Consider the following 19859-nt stretch of genomic DNA (forward strand, 5'->3'; position numbering starts at 1 on the left):
TCCAGCATGCCAGTGGTCATCAAAGGTGAGCATTTGCCCGCTGAAGTCGGTTATGTCGCTGAAATGCAGTCAGGTCAAGATCCTGGTGAGGACAACGAACACACAGATGAGATTCCCTAAGACGGTTTTTGACAGTTTGAGAATAAACTACAGATTCATCAGCTGTCCGAGTGGCTGGTCTCAGACGATCCCACAGGTGAAGAAGCCGGATGTGGAGGTCCTGGGCTGACGTGGTTACATGTGGTCTGCGGTTCTGAGGCCGGATGGACGTACTGCCAAATTCTATAAAACGACATTGGAGGCGGCTTATGGTAGAGAAATGAACATTCAATTCCCTGGCAACAGCTCTGGTGAACATTCCTGCAGTCAGCATGCCAATTGAACACTCTCTCAAAACTTGAGACATCTGTGGCATTGTGTTGTGACAAAATTGCACATTTTTGAGTGGCCTTTTATTGTCCACAGCACAAGGTGCACCTGTGTAATGATCATGCGGTTTAATCAGTTTTTTTATTTTACCTTTATTTAACTAGGCAAGTCAGTTAAGAACAAATTCTTATTTTCAATGACGGGCTAGTGGCAGAACAACAGATTTTTTTTTACCTTGTCAGCCGGGGATTTGGTTTTGCAACCTTTCGGTTACTAGTCCAACACTCCAACCACTAGGCTACCTGCCACCCCAGTTTCTTGATATGCAGATAATAAGTAAATACAGACAATACCTGCACCTTTTCAAAGAGTGTCGCTCTGTCACATAATTATGCAGAATAGTCAGTCATACAATGACCTATGGTGATTGAGTGCTACAAATTCCAGTGTAGACCCCCTTTCTGTGTTTACAAACATTGCCACACGAGGGCGATGCGCGCAAGTTGGTGGTTAACTTTTATACTTAAAAACAACGCTACAACGCTACAGCCTATTATTTCAATGAGCGTTAGCATTCTAGCTAACAACTGCTGCCTCCAAAATAGTTATTCTGCAAAGATCACAACCAAATATAATCTTAGCGACTGTTCAATCAAGAATCAAAACATCATTGTACGCGTATGAGAGCCCCCCAACAGTGATTTTTGTTTATAAGTAATAAAAACGTAAAACTAAGCTATGTTGAATGGGTGCAGATGACTTCCGCATCTGTATTTAGTACGTGTGACCCTTCAACTACGACCAAACGGAATATGAATTTGTGTTCACTATAGTCCCCTGATTGACTGACGACCTGCAACTGGACATGGGATCAAAGTTGTATTATTTTTATTTTTATTTATTAACAACAAATCAATACAGGAAGTACATGTTGGAACACAAGTATATATAAATAATATACAATATCACATTACACAAGGACCTTAAGGGACATACAGACACTTATAATTCTAACAGCTTTTTTGTCAGTAAGGTATTTAATTGTCTTAAAATACAGTTCAATTTCTTTTTGTAAGGTAAGAAAATGTGTTGTTTTTTGTTTGTAAATTTACATTTGTGAATATGAAATTTGGCCAAAAGAATAATTAAATTAATTACATAAAATTGTTTCAGCTTATTTCTATCGTAGGTAAAGAATCCTGGCAGTACATCTCTCCACAATAGTGTAAAATCTTCATAAATGTGTTCAATTATAAATCTACTGATGTCTTGCCACAGTTTTCTTACATGAATACAATACCAAAACAGATGCAACACCGTTTCTGGGTGGTCATTACAAAAGGTACAATTTGAGTTTATGTTTTCCTTAAACTTCTTCATATAGTGGTTGGCAGGATAATATTTATGAATAATTTTTAACTTCATGTTGGTTTGCAATTATAATGTTGACAAAGTTCCAGTGAAACTTTCTGCTTTCCATCGGCAGGTTTTCTTGTCATGGTCCTTAATTTATAAGCATAATTTTTTTCCACACAGATATTATATATGGAATAATCGGGACATATTGTATAAAAATACTTCTTTGTTTTTAGAATATTGGTTCCGAAATAATATCCTATTGGTGAGCCAACTGGTAAATAATATCCTATTGGTGAGCCAACTGGTAAATAATATCCTATTGGTGAGCCAACTGGTAAATAATATCCTATTGGTGAGCCAACTGGTAAATAATATCCTATTGGTGAGCCAACTGGTAAATAATATCCTATTGGTGAGCCAACTGGTAAATAATATCCTATTGGTGAGCCAACTGGTAAATAATATCCTATTGGTGAGCCAACTGGTAAATGCAGAGGCTCTTTTACTTATAAGGAATTCTTATCACTTTACAAGGTCCCCGTAACACCTAATAATTTAGCAATTGTTTTAGATGCCATTCCCTCAGGTGTTGCTTTATTATTCAGGAACGTGTCAAGACCTGATCCTCAGAACATACCTTCCGTTGACCCTGTTGACTCATCAGTAGGAAAGAATTGTTCCTCTTTTGGTCCATTCAACAACAGAGCGATACGAACCTTGTTTCAGCAGGATGTTGTATGTTATGTTATGTTACCTTATGTCATGCCTTATTGGAACGGATTTATTGATAATATCTGTTGGACCAAAGTTTGGATGTTGCCACACACATACCTACTTGTTAACAAAATTAACGAAGTTTCATTTAAAATTATTCATAGACATGGGATCAAAGTGCCGAAGTGTTAAACATTTTTTGTATATTATAATTATCTTCAGTTTATATTTGTTTGCTTTCCAAATACATTTGGATTAATAAGAGATTAAAAATAAACCGGTCCCTTGATAATTATGTTCGTGTCGTTTAACTAGCCAGCTACAACAATCGATGTTTCCGGCGAACACGTTTGCGTACGGAGCTACCGGAAGTGGTCCGTCTAGGAATTACTTCCTCCATATAGCCAATATTTTTTACTATTTTTTTTTTTTTAACTCTGATACAGCTTCTTGCCGAACATCCAACGACAACGAATCTGTTTAGTGTTGCAGAAACAGGGTGGTTGTTGTTCCTAAAACAACGTTGACGTTTGTTGACGGCTGGCGCGACCTCAATACCGCCAAACTCATCAGGATGGCGGAGGCGTCAGGTACTTCTAACGAGACGATAACGGAGACCATTCAAGTAGAAACCCCGCCACCGCCCCAGCAGGTAAGCTAGCTATAGAAACCCCCAAATAATTAGCTAAGTAGTAGATATAGGAAGATAACGAATAGACTGTTTGGAATCGAGTCCAATATGCATGCAGAGGCCGCAGTGGATTGGAGCAAACTAGCTAGTTATCTAGTTACAATAGCTAAAGTAATCCATTATTAGCTAAAGCCAGCAATTCCATGGTAACGCGGCATTTATGCAGAGTCACGAATTTTTCACTTTAAAACGTATACCAAACAAAAGTAATTGATTTCAAAGTTTAACAATAAAAACCGAGCGAAGATTTGAACGTATTTCTTTCTGTTAGTTACCAAACTTAGCATTTGCAAAATTTTTCCTGTAAATGTTTTATTTATTTATTGTGTAACGTTAAATGGTTCAAAGTAGTCATTGTGCATAAAGTTGTATGGTTTATGTTAAACTTTGTATCTGCACAGTTCTTCCTGTAAAATTTTCTGTGCAAATTGTTCAAAATAGTAATTGTGCATAGAGGTCTATGGTTTGTTCAATTTTGAAATAAAAAAATCTGAGTCTTGGTGTAATTCCGTTATCATGGAATTTCCCCTTTCTAACTAGCTCATACAATCATGGTTCAATGATTTGATCGTAGCTGTCAAGTGTAGTACATTACCAGTTGTACCAGCCCATCAACTAACTAGCAAATGTGATGTTGACTGACTACATGACATTGTTGACAAGAGAAACACCATATGCCTGTATGAAGGTGAAGCTTAAAGTCTCCTGTTTGTGTCTCTCAGGAAGGACGTAGCCTGACCATCAAGCTGAGGAAGAGAAAGACTGACAAGAAGGTGGAGTGGTCCAGCGACACAGTGGACAATGAGCATATGGGAAGGAGGTCCTCCAAGTGTGAGTATTTATTTCACACCTCCCTCTGTTTCTAGCTGTTTAGATGCACTTCTCTGTTATGCAATTGTAGGTATTATTGATGACTGAGTATTTCTGACACCTTCACAGGTTGCTGCGTCTACGAGAAACCCAAACAGTTCGGAGAGTCCTCCTCTGAAAGCGAGGGAGATGACGAAGGCTGTGGAAGTGCACACTGCATTCTAGGACATGGGAAAGACGGGCATGGACACAGTGGAGGGGGTGGGGGGAACTCTGGAGGATCACATGCCCATTAATGATTAAGAGTGGAGACTGGGGGTTACGACACATACTGCTACACACACACTCTCATTTAGTTCAGTCACTGCAGTACTGGGAGGGAAAGGGATAGATAAAGATTAAAAGGGAGAGAGGGAGAACAAAGGAAAGAAGACAACCTATACACAACCTGTTTGATAAGAAAACGGGTTGCTGTTGAGAGTTCATTGTATATATTACAATCATTTTTCTTTTTATAAAGAGTACTTTTCCTTATTTGTCTAAATACTTGATTTTACTTATGTTGCAGTATCTTAGCCTGTGTGCCAGACAGTCTGTTCCTGCTTGTCAAACAAGGATTTGGAAAGATGACGATGTAACATTGTAGAGAGCTGAAATAGTCTGGTACCCAGACTACTACTAGGGAGCGAGTTCCAAACAACAGCCTATCCAGGGCTCTCCAACCCTGTTCCTGGAGAGCTACCGTCCTGTAGGTTTTTGTAGCTGGTTGATAAGCTGAATCAGGTTAGTTACAACTGGGGTTGGAGTGAACCTACAGGAGGGTAGCTCTCCAGGAACAGGGTTTGAGAGCCCTGCCCTATTCCCTATATAGGGTCCTGGTCGAAAGTATTGCACTTTAAAGGGAAGAGGCTGCCATTTGGGTTGTAACCTCATATCTTTTATCTCTACTTCAAAGTAATGAGTACTCCATGAATACTTAAACAGCAAACAGTCTTATTTTATGGACATAATGTTGTACAGACAAACAGTAGTCTATCGGTAACATTTAAAGTTTAGGGGAGTATTAGGGACACTATTTTAAGGAAAAGCTAGTCTTGTTTTTCTTATTTTCATGTAACATTGCTGACATGACCTTTTAGTTGAGGAGTGCAGTGAAAATGTGTTGATGCACAATCCTCTCCCTGCCCTTTACAATCCTCAGAAGTGTTGAGTACATTAGTCTCAGCACTTAAAATAACAATAGAATGGATGGCAGATTGCCTTAAATTCTGAGAAGATGTTGTAAAGATATGTTATTTTGTATTGATGAGGTTGAGGTGAGAGAATGTCAACATACCAATAATCAGAAGAATCTTAAAAACCATGCATATGCAACAAATGTATATACAGATTATATACACCGAGCTACAGAAGTATTGGGACAGTGACACATTTTTGTTGTTTTGGCTCTACTCCAGCACTTACAATTTCAAATGACACAATGGCCATGAGGTGAAAGTGCGGACTTCCAGCTTTAATTAGAAAGTGTTTTCATTCATATCGGGTAAGCCGTTGAGAAATTACAACACTTTTTGTACATATTCCTGCCATTTTAGTGGACCAACCGTATTGGGATAGATTCACTTAAGTGTATTAAAGTAGTACAAAGTTAAGTATTTGGTCCCATATTCATAGCACGCAATGACTACATCAAGCTTGTGACTACAAATTTGTTGGATTCATTTGTTTGGTTGTTTCAGATTATTTTGTGCCCAATAGAAATGAATGGTAAATAATGTATTGTCATTTTGGATTCACTTTTATTGTAAATAATATGTTTCTGAACACTTCTACATTAATGTGGATGCTACCATAATTACGGCTAATCCTGAATGAATCGTGAATAATAATACGTGAGAAAATTTGACGCAAATATCATATCCCCTCCGCCCCCCCCCCCCCCTAAAAATCCACACTCCTGTTATTATAATGGTGAGAGGTTAGCATGTCTTGGGGGTATTATATAAAATGCTAACCTCCCCTGTTATTGTAATGGTGAGAGGTTAGCATGTCTTGGGGGTATGATATAAAATGCTAACCTCCCCTGTTATTGTAATGGTGAGAGGTTAGCATGTCTTGGGGGTATGATATAAAATGCTAACGTCCCCTGTTATTGTAATGGTGAGAGGTTAGCATGTCAGGGGGGTATGATATAAAATGCTAACCTCTCCTGTTATTGTAATGGTGAGAGGTTAGCATGTCTTGGGGGTATGATATAAAATGCTAACCTCCCCTGTTATTGTAATGGTGAGAGGTTAGCATGTCTTGGGGGTATGATATAAAATGCTAACCTCCCCTGTTATTGTAATGGTGAGATGTTAGCATGTCTTGGGGGTATGATATAAAATGCTAACCTCCCCTGTTATTGTAATGGTGAGAGGTTAGCATGTCTTGGGGGTATGATATAAAATGCTAACCTCCCCTGTTATTGTAATAATGAGAGGTTAGCATGTCAGGGGGGTATGATATAAAATGCTAACCTCCCCTGTTATTGTAATGGTGAGAGGTTAGCATGTCTTGGGGTTATGATATAAAATGCTAACCTCCCGTTATTGTAATGGTGAGAGGTTAGCATGTCTTGAGGGTATGATATAAAACGCTAACCTCCCCTGTTATTGTAATAGTGAGAGGTTAGCATGTCTTGGGGGTATGACATTTGTGCATCTGTAACCCTCAAATTAAAGCTGACAGTCTGCACTTTAAGCTCATAGTCTATGCATCATTTTACATCCAAAGTGCTGGAGTACAAAGCAACAGTTATGTCACTGTCCCAATACTTTTGTAGCTCACTGTATATTCTTTAATTCATCATCCCCTCTGAGAATGAATGCACCGGGGCAACATTGGCACTAACTTCAGCTGCATGCTGGTTGGTTAGGAAGAAAAACAATTGCCATTTTAAATCAGTCTTTGTATCATATATATATTTGCATCCATTGCACTTCATCTGCTGTGATCTGCAGAGAAGATCATTTTTGTTTCAATGAGAGGAGATAAATGCCATTTATTTAGTGCTGCTGTGTACTTTCCATACTACACTGAACATAAAGTGGGACAAAATGTAGTATACTGCAGTCCAGATAGTGCAGTTCAACTGAAGGCATGGGAGAAAGAGAGTTTTTGAATGGATAGGGAGAAGGTGCATGATGAATTGCTGGCCCAAGCTGTGTTCACGAGTGTCTCAACTGACCAAATGTCACAGGCCATTTCCCAATTGTATACTCCTCGCATCCTCTCTCCTCGTCTCCTCAAAACCCAATCGGAGGAGACGGTTGGAGGGGTGGGACCTCTGGCTTTCTCATCCAATGGATTTTGAGGAGAGAGGACATGAGTATGCAATTGAGAAAAGGCCAGTGTCTAGGGCTATATCCTCTGTGGTTCCAAACACGGTAGTACTAAACTGTACTTGATCTGTGACAACATACACTATGTATGATGGACTACATCCAATTTCACCGTACGTCACCATTTTCTATTACGGATACACACATACAATGTTCCTGTACTGGTAAAGCACCTTTCTGTACATATAATACATCATATGAGATCAGATTTAATGTGAATAAAAGATTAAATCACTTTGTCCAAGTGTGTTACATGAGTTGAACTTGAGGTGTAGGTCAGCACAAAGAAAGATTCTTCAAGGCTGCATGGAAATTAGAATATTGGTTTATTATGTTAGTTCTGGACCTCCATCTCCCAACAATCTCTCCTACAACACTGATAGTTCAGGCCAGGGGTGTATTCACTTGGAACCATTACATAAGCAAACAGACCAAAAGGGGGAGACTACCAGAACTAATTTCCATTGCACAATGTTTTTCTACGGTGTGCACTAATGAATAAACCCCTGGATCTCCCATCAACCCCACCTACAAGACCGTTCAGGTTTCCAGGACTGTACCGTAGTTACCTCATCTCACTGTAGGTCAACACAGAGGGATACTGAATTAGTGGTTTGTAGCCATGGAGACCAGTAGAAATAAGTCAAATGACCAGGACACATCCAGGGATCTGCTCTGATGTTATCAGTGAGGTTATTCTGGTCTCTCTTTGTCCTGCTGCCAAAAGTATGACTCCTATTGACAGAGAGCTCCCAATACCTGACACATGGCCTTGGATGCTTCCCAAATGGCTCCCTATTCCCTACATAGTGCACTACTTTTGACCAGTGCCCATAGGGCTATATAGGAAATAGGGTGCCTTCTACGATAAACACACCATATGAGATATGTCACTCTTCTCATGGCATTTTTATCTGCAACATTGATCAATGTTTGGCTACTGAACATGGCCATGGTGGATTTTCATGTGATTGTTTTGCTACCTTATTATTTTTGAGAATCAGATTCTCGAGTCATTTTGACAGTGATCCAGCACTTGTCTGGGACATTGCACATTCTCGTAACAAAACAACATCTTTCTTTATAATCAACACATGGAGTAACAAGTCAAAATGTGACAAAAACACACAAGAGATAAAAGGCAGAGAGGAATTGCAGATATGGTGTCACTGTTTAAAGGTCTCATTATCAGTACACAACGAGGGTATCGTTTAACGTTCTGCATCACTGTCAAGTTTTGATAGCTGTATCTGTTTCGCTACGATACAAAAACCATCTGAAAAAGGCCATTGTAGAAACTAGAACATTCGTCAAAGCTTTCATGATACAGGGGCACTGTGGGTAAAAACCCTCTTCCGCATGCATACTGTAGATTGTGGCTCATGCTGAGGAAGAAGAAAACCTTGCAGGTAGAATTTAGTGTTCCTGAGCTTCACTGTTGGTTTCTATGGGATTGTGCAAAACTTGCTACTGGATAACTGCACAACCAAGATTCATATAAACACATTTTCTTTAAAAAAAAAAGGGTTACCGTTGAATGTTTCTGGTCTGTAAGTTACCTTTCAATCAGGAACCATATATGTGATAAGACAGAGAAATAAATAAAATGTGTTCAATTTGTAGTGTACTATTAACAATATGATTATCATGGAGAAAGACAGGGATAATATACTAAGTCATACTTGTAAAGTTAAACTACCTACACATGCAGTATTATGGCACAGGAAATAAACAGAAAAGGCGAATACACCTTACATCCAAAAAACAAACTTTGAAAGAAACTTATGAAAAAAAAGGTGCTGGTATCTGTCGAGTAGATATTGAAAAGTTAATGTGAACAAAACAAAAGAATCCCTCTTGCCATGTCTAATAAAACATAATTGTATGAATTTGAGTATCAAAAGAAAAGTACTTTAGGGGGAGGAAAACTCATATGAAAAGGCAGAAGAATAGAACAGAGATGACAACAGTGTTATCACTGGGCCTATTTGACCAAGGTTGTAGTGGACGTGCTTTGCCTCAGCTCCAATCAATATCACAGTAGTGAGGTGAAATGTAGCGTAAAGTCCTTCAGCCTCTCCCTCTCCTCATTGCACACAGTGTCAGCTGGGCTCAGCTCTCTTCACGGGACTGTCTATGCATTGATAGGCTGTCGAAACGTAACTTCTCAGTCCCTCCACGTCAGGGTCTCAAAACAACCCCCTCCCCCACCCCACCCCTCCCACAAACATCCCTCTTCCCTCCAACTTTCCTCCATGTCAAAGGATTTCCTGTGGGGAAGAAAAAGCTAATGATCAGTAAACAGTTTGTGGTTCAGATGCTTTAAAATAGCCTAAAGCTAACCATAACAAAATCATATGGGAAGGTCATTAGGATGACAACAGCAAGAGAAAAAACAGGAGATGAAAACAACTTAAACGGTCAGCTCTGAAAGTCTGGGTTGTATTCACTAGGCAGAAAACGGAGGAAAACGTACTGAAAGAGGCAAGGACAACCTGACCTTGCCCAAAAATAAACGCTTTTTGTCATTTTCGGTAGCAAACATGCACTTATGAATAAGACCCTATTACATGGACAAAACCATCACTTTATTCCCATAGGGCTGCCGTCTGTGGCTATTATAGCAGCACCCCTTCAGGCAAATAAAATCCCATCCTTTCTTCATATATAACTGCTCTCTATGTAAACTGTAATGACATGTCTTTCCCCAAAGCCATAGATATATCATTAGTTCAAGCTGGTTTCACACAACTTGGAAAATGTCACAGTTCCTTTTCTCTGGTTGCAAGATTAAAATAGCTCAAAGCAGAGCAGTTTGTGGCAGGGTGTAGATTAAAATAGCTCAAAGCAGAGCAGCTTGTGGCGGGCTGTGGCCTAGCAGTTAAAAGCTTTGGGCCAGTAACCGAAAGGTCGCTGGTTCAAATCCCCGAGCAGACTAGGTAATATGTGCCCTTGATTAAGGCAAATGACCCTAATTGCTCTGGATAAGTATCTGCTAAATGACCCCAAAAAATAAAAAATAAATAAAAAATTGTTGGAGGTGCGAACATTGCCAACCTAGACAAGAATAGTCTGAGTTTACACTAAAAGCACAATACTTTATTTCTTTTGCATTTCGTTAACTTGAAAACTCACACTTGACATCCCAAGGCTGTAGTACAGTTTGAAAACAGCGCAGATCAGGCCTGTGAGAAAGACCAGAAAATCAAACAGAGAGAAAGAGAAGAGACTGAAAGAACTTACCAAAACAAACTTTCTTTCAGGGATCATCTTTCCTTTGATGTATTATTTTGTAGTCAGGTACATCTCTGTAACTTCCCCATCGTCTCCCACTTCCTCCTCCTTCTCATCTTCCACCTCCTCATCTTCCACCTCCTTTTCCCCTTTCTCTTCCTCCACCTCATCTCCCTCTCCTAAGATCACACACTGCCGGACGCTGACAGAGATGACCAGTGCTTGCACGATGCCGTACACCAGAGCAAACTGTGGAAGATACTCCTGGACCAACCAGAGCAGTCCTGCCATTCCAACAGTGGAGACAAAAAACATTGCCATTCCATGGAGCCACAACTTCAGTCCTCCTTGGACCCCTAGAACCTCCAGGACCAACTTGGCAGGGGGGGACACAGTCCACAGGAATCCCACCACCAACAGGTCAAACAGGTGGCGAAGGAGGTTGAAGCAGATCTCATAGTGTTCCGGAACTATCTCCCCATTCCAGGCACGTGCAAAGAACCGGAAGGCTGATGAGGAGCTCGGTGTGGGAGAAGGTGGAGGAGTTCCATAGTCAGAATACTCCCCATCGTTGTCAGAGTCCCATCCTCCACCGATACATTTCCTCTGCTTGAGCCCACCAGGTTCAGTTGCTCTTGGCCAGAGGAAGTCGGAGGACGCCAGAACCTTATTCCACCATCTGGAGCCACCATGTTCTCCTTTCCCCTCAGCCACCAGCTTGCCATCGCCCAGATCTTCAATTTCCAGGGACTGGATTTTCTCCTCACTTGCTTCCCAGTACTCGTCAATCAATGTTGTTTGGTCACTTGCTTGCCTTTTCTGTCCGGTTCCCCAAAACCATTTTGTTAACCCTCCCAAGCCCCAGCTGCCTCTTGTCTGCCCCTCGTCTTTCATGGTTTTGCCAGGTGCTACTTTGCTGGCCCAGGGCCGGTAGGAGACAGCTGGACACACCCACCCCCAGACTCTTCCTACTACAGCTGTCATGTCAGCTCCTTTAGTTTAGTGCCCTTAATTCTGTCTGGATTTTACACTAAAAGACTTATGAAGAATGTACTAATGGGTTAAACTGTATATTATTTCTATCAGCTATAAGATTTTGTTAGAGTATAGTACATTAGATGAATGAGTCAAATTTAACTCTCTCCTTGCCAGTAGATATAAACAACAAGAGGGTGTGTACCTCAGGACATGAAAGACCTGTAGGTGTGTTCAATGTTATGGAAACCAACAATATGGTCCCTACACAGCGCAACACCAACACCCAAGGGGAAATTCCAACCTGAGGTACTAACTACATGTCTTCACCAAATAGACTTTCACCTTGCTTTAGCCAATTTTGCTCTTATAACAGTGAGTGCCATACAAATAAACCATAACAAAATACAACTTTTGGAGTAATACAAATAGCTTAAAATTGAATCCCTAATCTTTACACTGTAGATGTAAAACTGGCTATTTTAGTCTATACATAAATATACTTGGCTACAATATTTTCAGGTACTTTCTGAAGAACATGTCTAACTAACTTTACAGGGTAAAGACGTTCTTGTTTAGTGGAGGAACGTAGCAAGCCAATCTTAAATCTCTGACAGTGTTTCTCTTGAGTTCCTCAGCCTAAGGATACAGGAAATATCCTTATATCTTCAAATCAAACTGAAGGTAGTCTGTTCCACTTCTTGATCTGGGGGGGATAAAATAGGAGTCAACGTTACAACATAGCTAACCAACTTACTAGTTACGATTTAACATTAGCCAGCTAAGAGCTAGATAATCTTACAATACAATCCCTGGCAAAAAAAGTAACATTTATCTAACGGTAGTCTTGTTAAATTAAGTTACAGTTGTCACTCGAATCAAGTTGTGAGTTGGAAAAGCAAAACTCACCTTGTCCCCTATGACAGTTAGCTAATCAAGATCCGACAACGTCCACGTAGCTAGCTATCAACTTACTGGCACAAGTAGGTTCGTTTGAGTGCCAAACGTAATGAACTGTTATCTAAACGTTGTGGATGCATCCACGTAATCGACTGGCATATTTTACAATGACGTCCATACGATATTAGCTAGACATTTATTCCGAAAACAAACAGCCGAACTCGCCGATTATCTGCAGTAATTGATGCTAACTAGTTAGCATACAATAGAACGCACCTGGAACCGGAAATAGCTGGCATACCTCCGAGCCGAGTGAAACGATTTCTGTACCAAAGATTTATGTAACCCTAGATAGGTTATGATCCGTCTTTCCACTGGGAGGAAATTAACTATAGCAGGCAGTCAAACACGAGCTGGTGAGATCCTAGTGGTGCGTTCTAGCATTTATTTGCGTATCACCGTTTAGTAACGCCTAATCTGTGGTGTGTGTGCGCAATAACTCAATTAGGCCATGCACGCCTTCTAAACGGAGTAGATTTATTTAAAAAAAAATTTTACTTTGGCAAAAGGTCTACAAATCCCAGTCCTGTTAGATTCTTGTTTCGGAAATCAAATTGTACGAAGAGCAAATGTGTCATCGATGAAAAAAGTAGCATAATCTAGGCCAAAAATCCACCTTCTCCCACCAAATTTGGTAGTGAGTGGAGACGCTAACCGGATGCTTCACATTTACACATCCGGTGATGTGCCATTGTTCTGCGTGTACCCCAGTGGATGACATGGCCGTTGTCGGCTGTTACTGGTTCTTATTTGCAGTGGTTTAGTCCTACCGCTGGTAATTGATAAACCAGCAAACTTGATGACTAAATTAAAAACAAGGTAGAATGCATTTACTATTCATGTGAAACTTCTGCATTGAATGCTTTAGCTTTGGTTAGTAACCTCTTACAGGGGCAACCTTACGAAGAGGTATGGTTGAGTGTTAGACATCACATTACACAATTTGCAAGCCCACCCCCCCAGTCAAAAACAGTACATGGATGCCTATTCATTTTTTTTATTCAAACACTACAAGCACAAATTGAATGATTAAGTGGCAATTGACTTCCAATTATATATCCTTTTTATATCAGTTGTCAAAAAGTCTTCTCCTTTGGTAGGATCGTGTCCAAGGACACATATCACCAACGAAATTCCTTGATTGTCCTCTTGCCAACTTAAATTGGTCTACAGCAAAGTCCAGTCCAATCAACTAAATGCTCACTTTCAGCATTTCACAACTAAAGCTCTTGAAGAAACTCCCATCCATTTCAAGATCCTCCAAGTCCTATAAAGACACAAATGTCAGTTACAACCACATAGGATGATTAGGAACTTAATGCAATTTGTTTGTCCTGTGTCAGTGCATTGAAAGAGCTTAATGGTAAATCAGAGACGTAAATGAGTATATTCATCAAAGACACAGCATGGCGCCAACACAGCAAGGAAGCAATCGCCTTCTGTACTGACCGGTCAACGTACACAAGTACTCCTGGCATCCGCAGTCTGGGCAGGGCAAAGCAGCAACACGCAACCTAAAGAAATGGAAAAGCAGCAATTACTCCCTCCATTACAATGTACACATGAAAACATCTAACCAATTGGATTTATCAGCTACTCAGTTGAAACAATATATTAAGGGTAACATCACTTGCAAAACAAGTGACTGGGAAACCAACCAAAAGCATCTTATCAGTGCAAGTGATCATGTAGTGAATGTTGTCAATATGACAGATTCAATACTACGTCATTGACATGCTCTTGATATTTGACATTTGTGTCTCAGTGCACTGCGAGAAAGCTTCAGTTTAAAATCAGGAACCGAAACTGCAATCATAGGCACTACAGGCATTATCCCATAACACAATTACACCAGAAATGTGAATTTCACAACATACAAAGTGTGAATGACTTACATTTGTTCCAAAGATGTTGACACCCTCAACAATCACCTTGTGGCCTGAAAGCAGAGAAATCATGATTAAATATTGAAACATGGACATGTACACAGAACCACTATAATATCCACTGTCTCAGATGGTAATGTGAGTTATCATAGTAGTTACTCAAGCAATGTATGTTAAGCAGCATCACCGACAGCTGTAGCAAGTTGTATTAACATAGCTAGGTCAACATCATGGTGTAAGTACACACGGCAAGTGACAATCCGACTGGATAATGATCAGTCATTAGATGGTACTAATTGATCAGAATATAAGTGACTTCACAACTCACCCAGCAGAACTTCCGTCGCCACAATGGCAGCAAGTAGACAAATTAAAATTGTCCCCGCCATCGAGCAACAGTACCTGGGAAAGTAACAGAGCAAGACTTCAGCCATTTGCTACAACCTGAGGTTCAAATGATTCAACAAGGTTGCTTTTATGTCTCAGATGGTAGTGCATGTAAAGTATTCTCATGGTCGTTAAACTCAAATACATTACTGTGGTAAACATCACTGACAAGCAAAAATATGTACTTGGATAAATACATTTAGCTACGGTTTAGGGCATTGATTCACAGCCACTGGTACTCTGAGCCACACAAAGACCTCAATTAAGACTAATTTAATGCATAACACATATTTCACATAAAGGGGTAAGAGCCTTCCAAGAAAGTATCCTCAATCATCACTCTAGAAAGTAATGAAAAGCATTAGAATGTAAAGGAACTTGATGGTATGATACCCCTGTATGCATTTCTAGAGCATAGTGACTTGAACTTCATGATGAACTCAGAGACTAGTCTAGGAAATCATTAATGCATACACTGATAGATCTAACAGGGCTTCTGTGCATTACTCTCACCGATTGGCTGAACACTTGCAGGAGTTGGCGGTCTCATTGCGATCCAGCTATTTCTTCCCACAGCACAGAACACTGGCAACAAACCTGATGGAATCTGAGCATGCAGCGGTAGAAAAAATGAGAAAGTTAACACATGATATTCTGTAACTGTATAGTGAGCATAGGGGTTATCAGAACCAAAAGCAGTATGTCAAATTTCAGCGTAGTTTGCAAAACCAATCAATGATTCATTATATTTAACTAATAACTGAGTTGATAGTAAGCCATTCTGATGGCCACTTAGGATTTAAGTCATTTTATTTAACTAGGTTAAGTCAGCTAAGAACAAATTCGTATTTACAATGATAGCCTACCCCTGCCAAACCCTAACTATGCCGGGCAAATTGTGTACCGCCCTATGGGACTCCTAATCACGACCAGTAAAACAGCCCAGGATCGAACCAGGGTCTGTAGTAATTCCTCTAGGAATGAGATGCAGGAGTGGGTACAATTTGTGTTATGTTCCAAAAAACAACACCAACAAACGCATACAACAGTAGCATTAGCAATTCACCTAGTTAACTAGCTGCCTAATAGGTATCAACTCACCACGTAGTTTACGCTCAATAGACAAGACATTTTTTGGGGAATAAACGTGGTGAGTGAAAAACGTACCAAATTGGCCCACTCCCTACCCGGCATTTTGTCTTAAACCGCTGCGCCACTCGGGTGTAACTCATCAGTACTGTCGAGACAAGATGACATGGTTAACTAAATGTTTGTTGGACAAGCTTGAAACATCGTCCTACACATTTACACTTCAATCCCCAAGTCCAGAACAGACTTGGGGATGCGCACAGTACTACAAGGAACTCTATTCCATATCAATTAACTGATGCAAGCAGTAAAATTAAACTTAGATTCAAATACAACTTATGGAACAATGGGGACTGAAGAAAACGGAGGGACATCAGTCACATGCATTTTGTATTGTAGATGTGGTAGTGGCCTGAGGACACACTAGTGAAATCTAAATCTAGTGTAATGTTTAACTTATTTAACTGCCGTAATTTAGCTGGACGCCAGGAAGGGGATGCATAATACAAAAACACGTTGTGTGGCCTTTAGCATGCAAAATGTAGAGACTTCGACATTGATTGCCGAGTAAAACATACAAACTTCACGGCCGGTACGCATACAACAATGGGTCTTACTTCCATGACTGATTTATGTCAACCTTATGATGCCACAAAAAAAAAAAAAAAAAAAAAAACTCACCATCAAATGATGACTACTGCTTGAAACGCCCGTCCACTTCCCTGAGACAACCAAACGTGTTGCATTAGTTCATTCTCTTTCAACTCAAACAGGTAACGTTAGTGAATGATACAGAGGGAAGTGTCTCAGTGCACTGTGAAAGAACATCACTGTAAAATCAGAGACTCTAGTCTAGTAAATCATCATAAACACTCCAAACTCCAGGCTCATTTCATTATTCGTGTTAACTTTGCACGTCTTCCGTGCATTCGCACATGGTGTTGCTGCTCGCTAGCTAACATAAGTAAATAACTATTTACATTTACCTTGCAAACTTCATGTGACCTGGGCAACCTCTCAGCCACACTCGCCGTCTTTATAACAAGCATTGCCAACCTATTTGGGTTGTATTTTTCCTGACATAAACGTAATGCGTGTCTTCATCTTTCTCTCATGTGCCTATACCACCTATTAAAGCGTCTTGACTGGAGAGAGGCCTGGTGAACGGGGGTGCGTTCTATTTATACCGCTGGGTCCTTCAAGTTTTACGGCTAGCACATATACTGCCTGTTTTTATATTTTCATTCATACATATCCCATAATGATGTTTAGATACAATATTGTAATGTCTATATTTCCACGTTTGTTTTCAGGTAAATATTTACAAGGTGATAAACTGGAAAATATAGACAATTTCTGAGATTTCTAAACCTTCCCGACAAAATACTTATTATGCGCACTAGGTAGCGTATTTCCCAGTAAATATCCATGAAAGGCATACAAACCACACCCTCTGCCGCGCCCACTTTTATAGATATACTGACAAAATACAGGTCTCTCCGCCCTGACAATTTATTTGATTTTTTATTTTATTTCATCTTTATTTAACAAGGTAGGCTAGTTGAGAACAAGTTCTCATTTGCAACTGCGACCTGGCCAAGATAAAGCAAAGCAGTTCGACACATACAACAACACAGTTACACATGGAATAAACAAACATACAATCAATAATACAGTAGAAAAATCTATATACAGCATATGCAAATGAGCTAGGATAAGAGAGGTAAGGCAATAAATAGCCCATGGTGGCAAAGTAATTACAATATAGCAATTAAACACTGGAATGGTAGAATGTGCAGAAGATGAATAGAGATACTGGGGTGCAAAGGAGCAAGATAAATAAATAAATACAGTATGGGGATGAGGTAGATTGGATTGGCTATTTACAGATGAGCTATGTACAGGTGCAGTGATCTGTGAGCTGCTCTGACAGATGGTGCTTATAGTTAGTGAGGGAGGTAAGAGTCTCCAGCTTCAGTGATTTTTGCAGTTCGTTCCAGTCATTGGCAGTGAGCTGAGATAAGGCGGGGCTTTACCTAGCAGAGACTTGTAGATGACCTGGAGCCAGTGGGTTTGGCGACGAGTATGAAGCAAGGGCCAGCCAACGAGAGCGTACAGGTCGCAGTGGTGGGTAGTATATGGGGCCTTGGTGACAAAACGGATGGCACTGTGATAGACTGCATCCAATGGAAGTCAATGGAAGTCGTTGTCCACAAAGTGGCACTAGCTCCCATCTATTCTTTGGATTGGTGGATACATTATTGCCTTGGCGATATCTTGGGGGGGAGGGGGGGCGCATGCTGGCAAAGCCACTACACAACACTAAACAATACAATACATTCATTGCACTATAACGGTGACAAATGATGCCCACAAACAGTTAGGGCCTACATAAAGCTGTCCCAACAGCAGAGTCACAACCATAGTACCAGCGGTCTAAGGCACTGCATTTCAGTGCTAGAGGCATCACTACAGACTCTGGTTCGATTCCAGGCTGTATCATAACTGGCCGTGATTGGGAGTCCCATAGGGCGGCATACAATTGGCCCAGCGTCGTCCGGGTTAGGGTTTAGCCGGGGTAGGCCGACATTGTAAATAAGGATTTATTCTTAACTGACTTGCCTAGTTAAATAACGGTAAAACAAAAAAATGTATAAATATGGCTGACTTGCTTAAACAAATGTGGTTGGTTTCTACTGACAATTGAGATGTAAAAACTATGGCATTAGGGGACGACAAGCGGATAAGAGGTAATCTGTAATTTCGACATGAATGAGCGAGTTAGGACGGACGTAGTCAATATAAATATTTGTTCAGCACTTTTGAAATGTACAGCGACAGAATTCAGAACATGGGTCGTTCTTACAGTATTCTCCCTGTACACCAAGTCAGAACCATAGGATAAATAAAGAGGGCGTATAAGCAGACAATGAAAGCTCTTACAATATTCAATGACTACATATCTCAAAAACAGGTTATAGGCTGCATGTGCACCACAAGTCAGAAGAATAGGCAAAATTAAGAGGTGAAAATAGACCAAATTATTAAAGTGAGGCACATGGGCTACTAACAGCTTACCACACAACATACACTTAGTATTACTTTCTTAGCTACAGTATACATATCTCCCTGGCATATTACATAATTTATGCAGCAGCATACAAGACATTTTTGGATTCACCGTGTCATCAAAGTCTGTAATTCTCTGGATTGATGGTGCTTTCAAGACAACTGGGAACAAACAGAAAATGTAATCATGATGTCATCAGTGATCTTCAGATAGTAGCTCTAGAAAGAGGCGGCAGGTAACCTAGTGGTTCGAGTGTTGGGCCAGTAACCCAAAGGTTGCTAGCACGAATCCCTAAGGTATAAATCTGTCGTTCAGCCCCTGAACAAGGCAGTTAACCCGCTGTTCCTAGGCCATCAATGTGAATAAGAATTTACTTAAAACTCTCTGGGATAGGCGTCCTACTAGCGGGACAACTTCCGGTGAAAGTGGAGGGCGCACAATTCAAATTAATAATCATAAAAATGATGGATATTAAATATTTAGGTACATACAAGTGTCTTATATCGGTTGAAAGCTTAAATTCTTGTTAATCTAACTGCACTGTCCAATTTACAGTAGCTATTACAGCGAAAGCATGCCATGCGATTGTTTGAGGACGGTGCCCCACATCAAAATATTTTTCCACCGGCACAGGTTTCATTGAGCTAGGCTGAAACACCTGCATTTTGGAGCCGCCTTGCTCAAGAAAACAAAAAAGAGACCATGTTTGTATGTGGCTTTATTAACTCAATGATATAAACAGGCCCTGCCCCGAATGACGGGTAGCCACTGCATTATTGTAATCCTTTCCTGAATATTCGATGAGGGTTATTGACGTCAACCACCTGAATTCAACTAGCCTCATGTCATGAATATGCATAGCCATCTGGAGACAACTCTGATATGAAGTGTTTTTTTCTCAAAATTGCCGGGATGTCACGTGTCCTACTTAC

General features: G+C 40.3%; 2 protein-coding genes and 1 non-coding gene across 7 annotated transcripts; 1 reads left to right on the forward strand and 2 right to left on the reverse strand.

The window, feature by feature from the left end:
* Positions 1–2809: 2809 nt before the first annotated feature.
* On the forward strand, positions 2810–4499 carry LOC115175319 (E3 ubiquitin-protein ligase PPP1R11). Its single transcript, XM_029734493.1, has 3 exons — positions 2810–3094; positions 3856–3964; positions 4073–4499. Exons 1-3 carry the CDS (start codon positions 3017–3019, stop codon positions 4237–4239), a joined length of 354 nt encoding a protein of 117 aa, XP_029590353.1. The 5' UTR covers positions 2810–3016; the 3' UTR covers positions 4240–4499.
* Positions 4500–7633: 3134 nt separating this feature from the next.
* On the reverse strand, positions 7634–17034 carry LOC115175321 (uncharacterized). 5 transcript variants are annotated; one of them, XM_029734496.1, is made up of 10 exons: positions 16844–17034; positions 16539–16579; positions 15936–16005; positions 15282–15375; positions 14710–14783; positions 14391–14434; positions 13945–14009; positions 12445–13762; positions 10570–12241; positions 7634–9596 (listed from the first exon to the last, which is right to left on the reverse strand). In XM_029734496.1, exon 9 carries the CDS (start codon positions 11542–11544, stop codon positions 10612–10614), a length of 933 nt encoding a protein of 310 aa, XP_029590356.1. In that variant the 5' UTR covers positions 11545–12241; positions 12445–13762; positions 13945–14009; positions 14391–14434; positions 14710–14783; positions 15282–15375; positions 15936–16005; positions 16539–16579; positions 16844–17034; the 3' UTR covers positions 7634–9596; positions 10570–10611. The 5 variants fall into 5 exon arrangements, with proteins under 5 accessions (XP_029590356.1, XP_029590358.1, XP_029590355.1 ...); XM_029734498.1 differs by lacking the exon at positions 15936–16005 and having other exon boundaries at positions 13957–14009; XM_029734495.1 differs by lacking the exon at positions 15936–16005 and having other exon boundaries at positions 12712–13762.
* LOC115176334 (small nucleolar RNA Z195/SNORD33/SNORD32 family) lies at positions 14858–14940 on the reverse strand. Its single transcript, XR_003872229.1, has one exon. It is a non-coding gene; the product is annotated as a small nucleolar RNA Z195/SNORD33/SNORD32 family (small nucleolar RNA).
* Positions 17035–19859: the final 2825 nt, after the last annotated feature.

This window comes from Salmo trutta, chromosome 36, assembly GCF_901001165.1.
Source record: "Salmo trutta chromosome 36, fSalTru1.1, whole genome shotgun sequence".
Lineage (NCBI taxonomy): Eukaryota > Metazoa > Chordata > Actinopteri > Salmoniformes > Salmonidae > Salmo > Salmo trutta.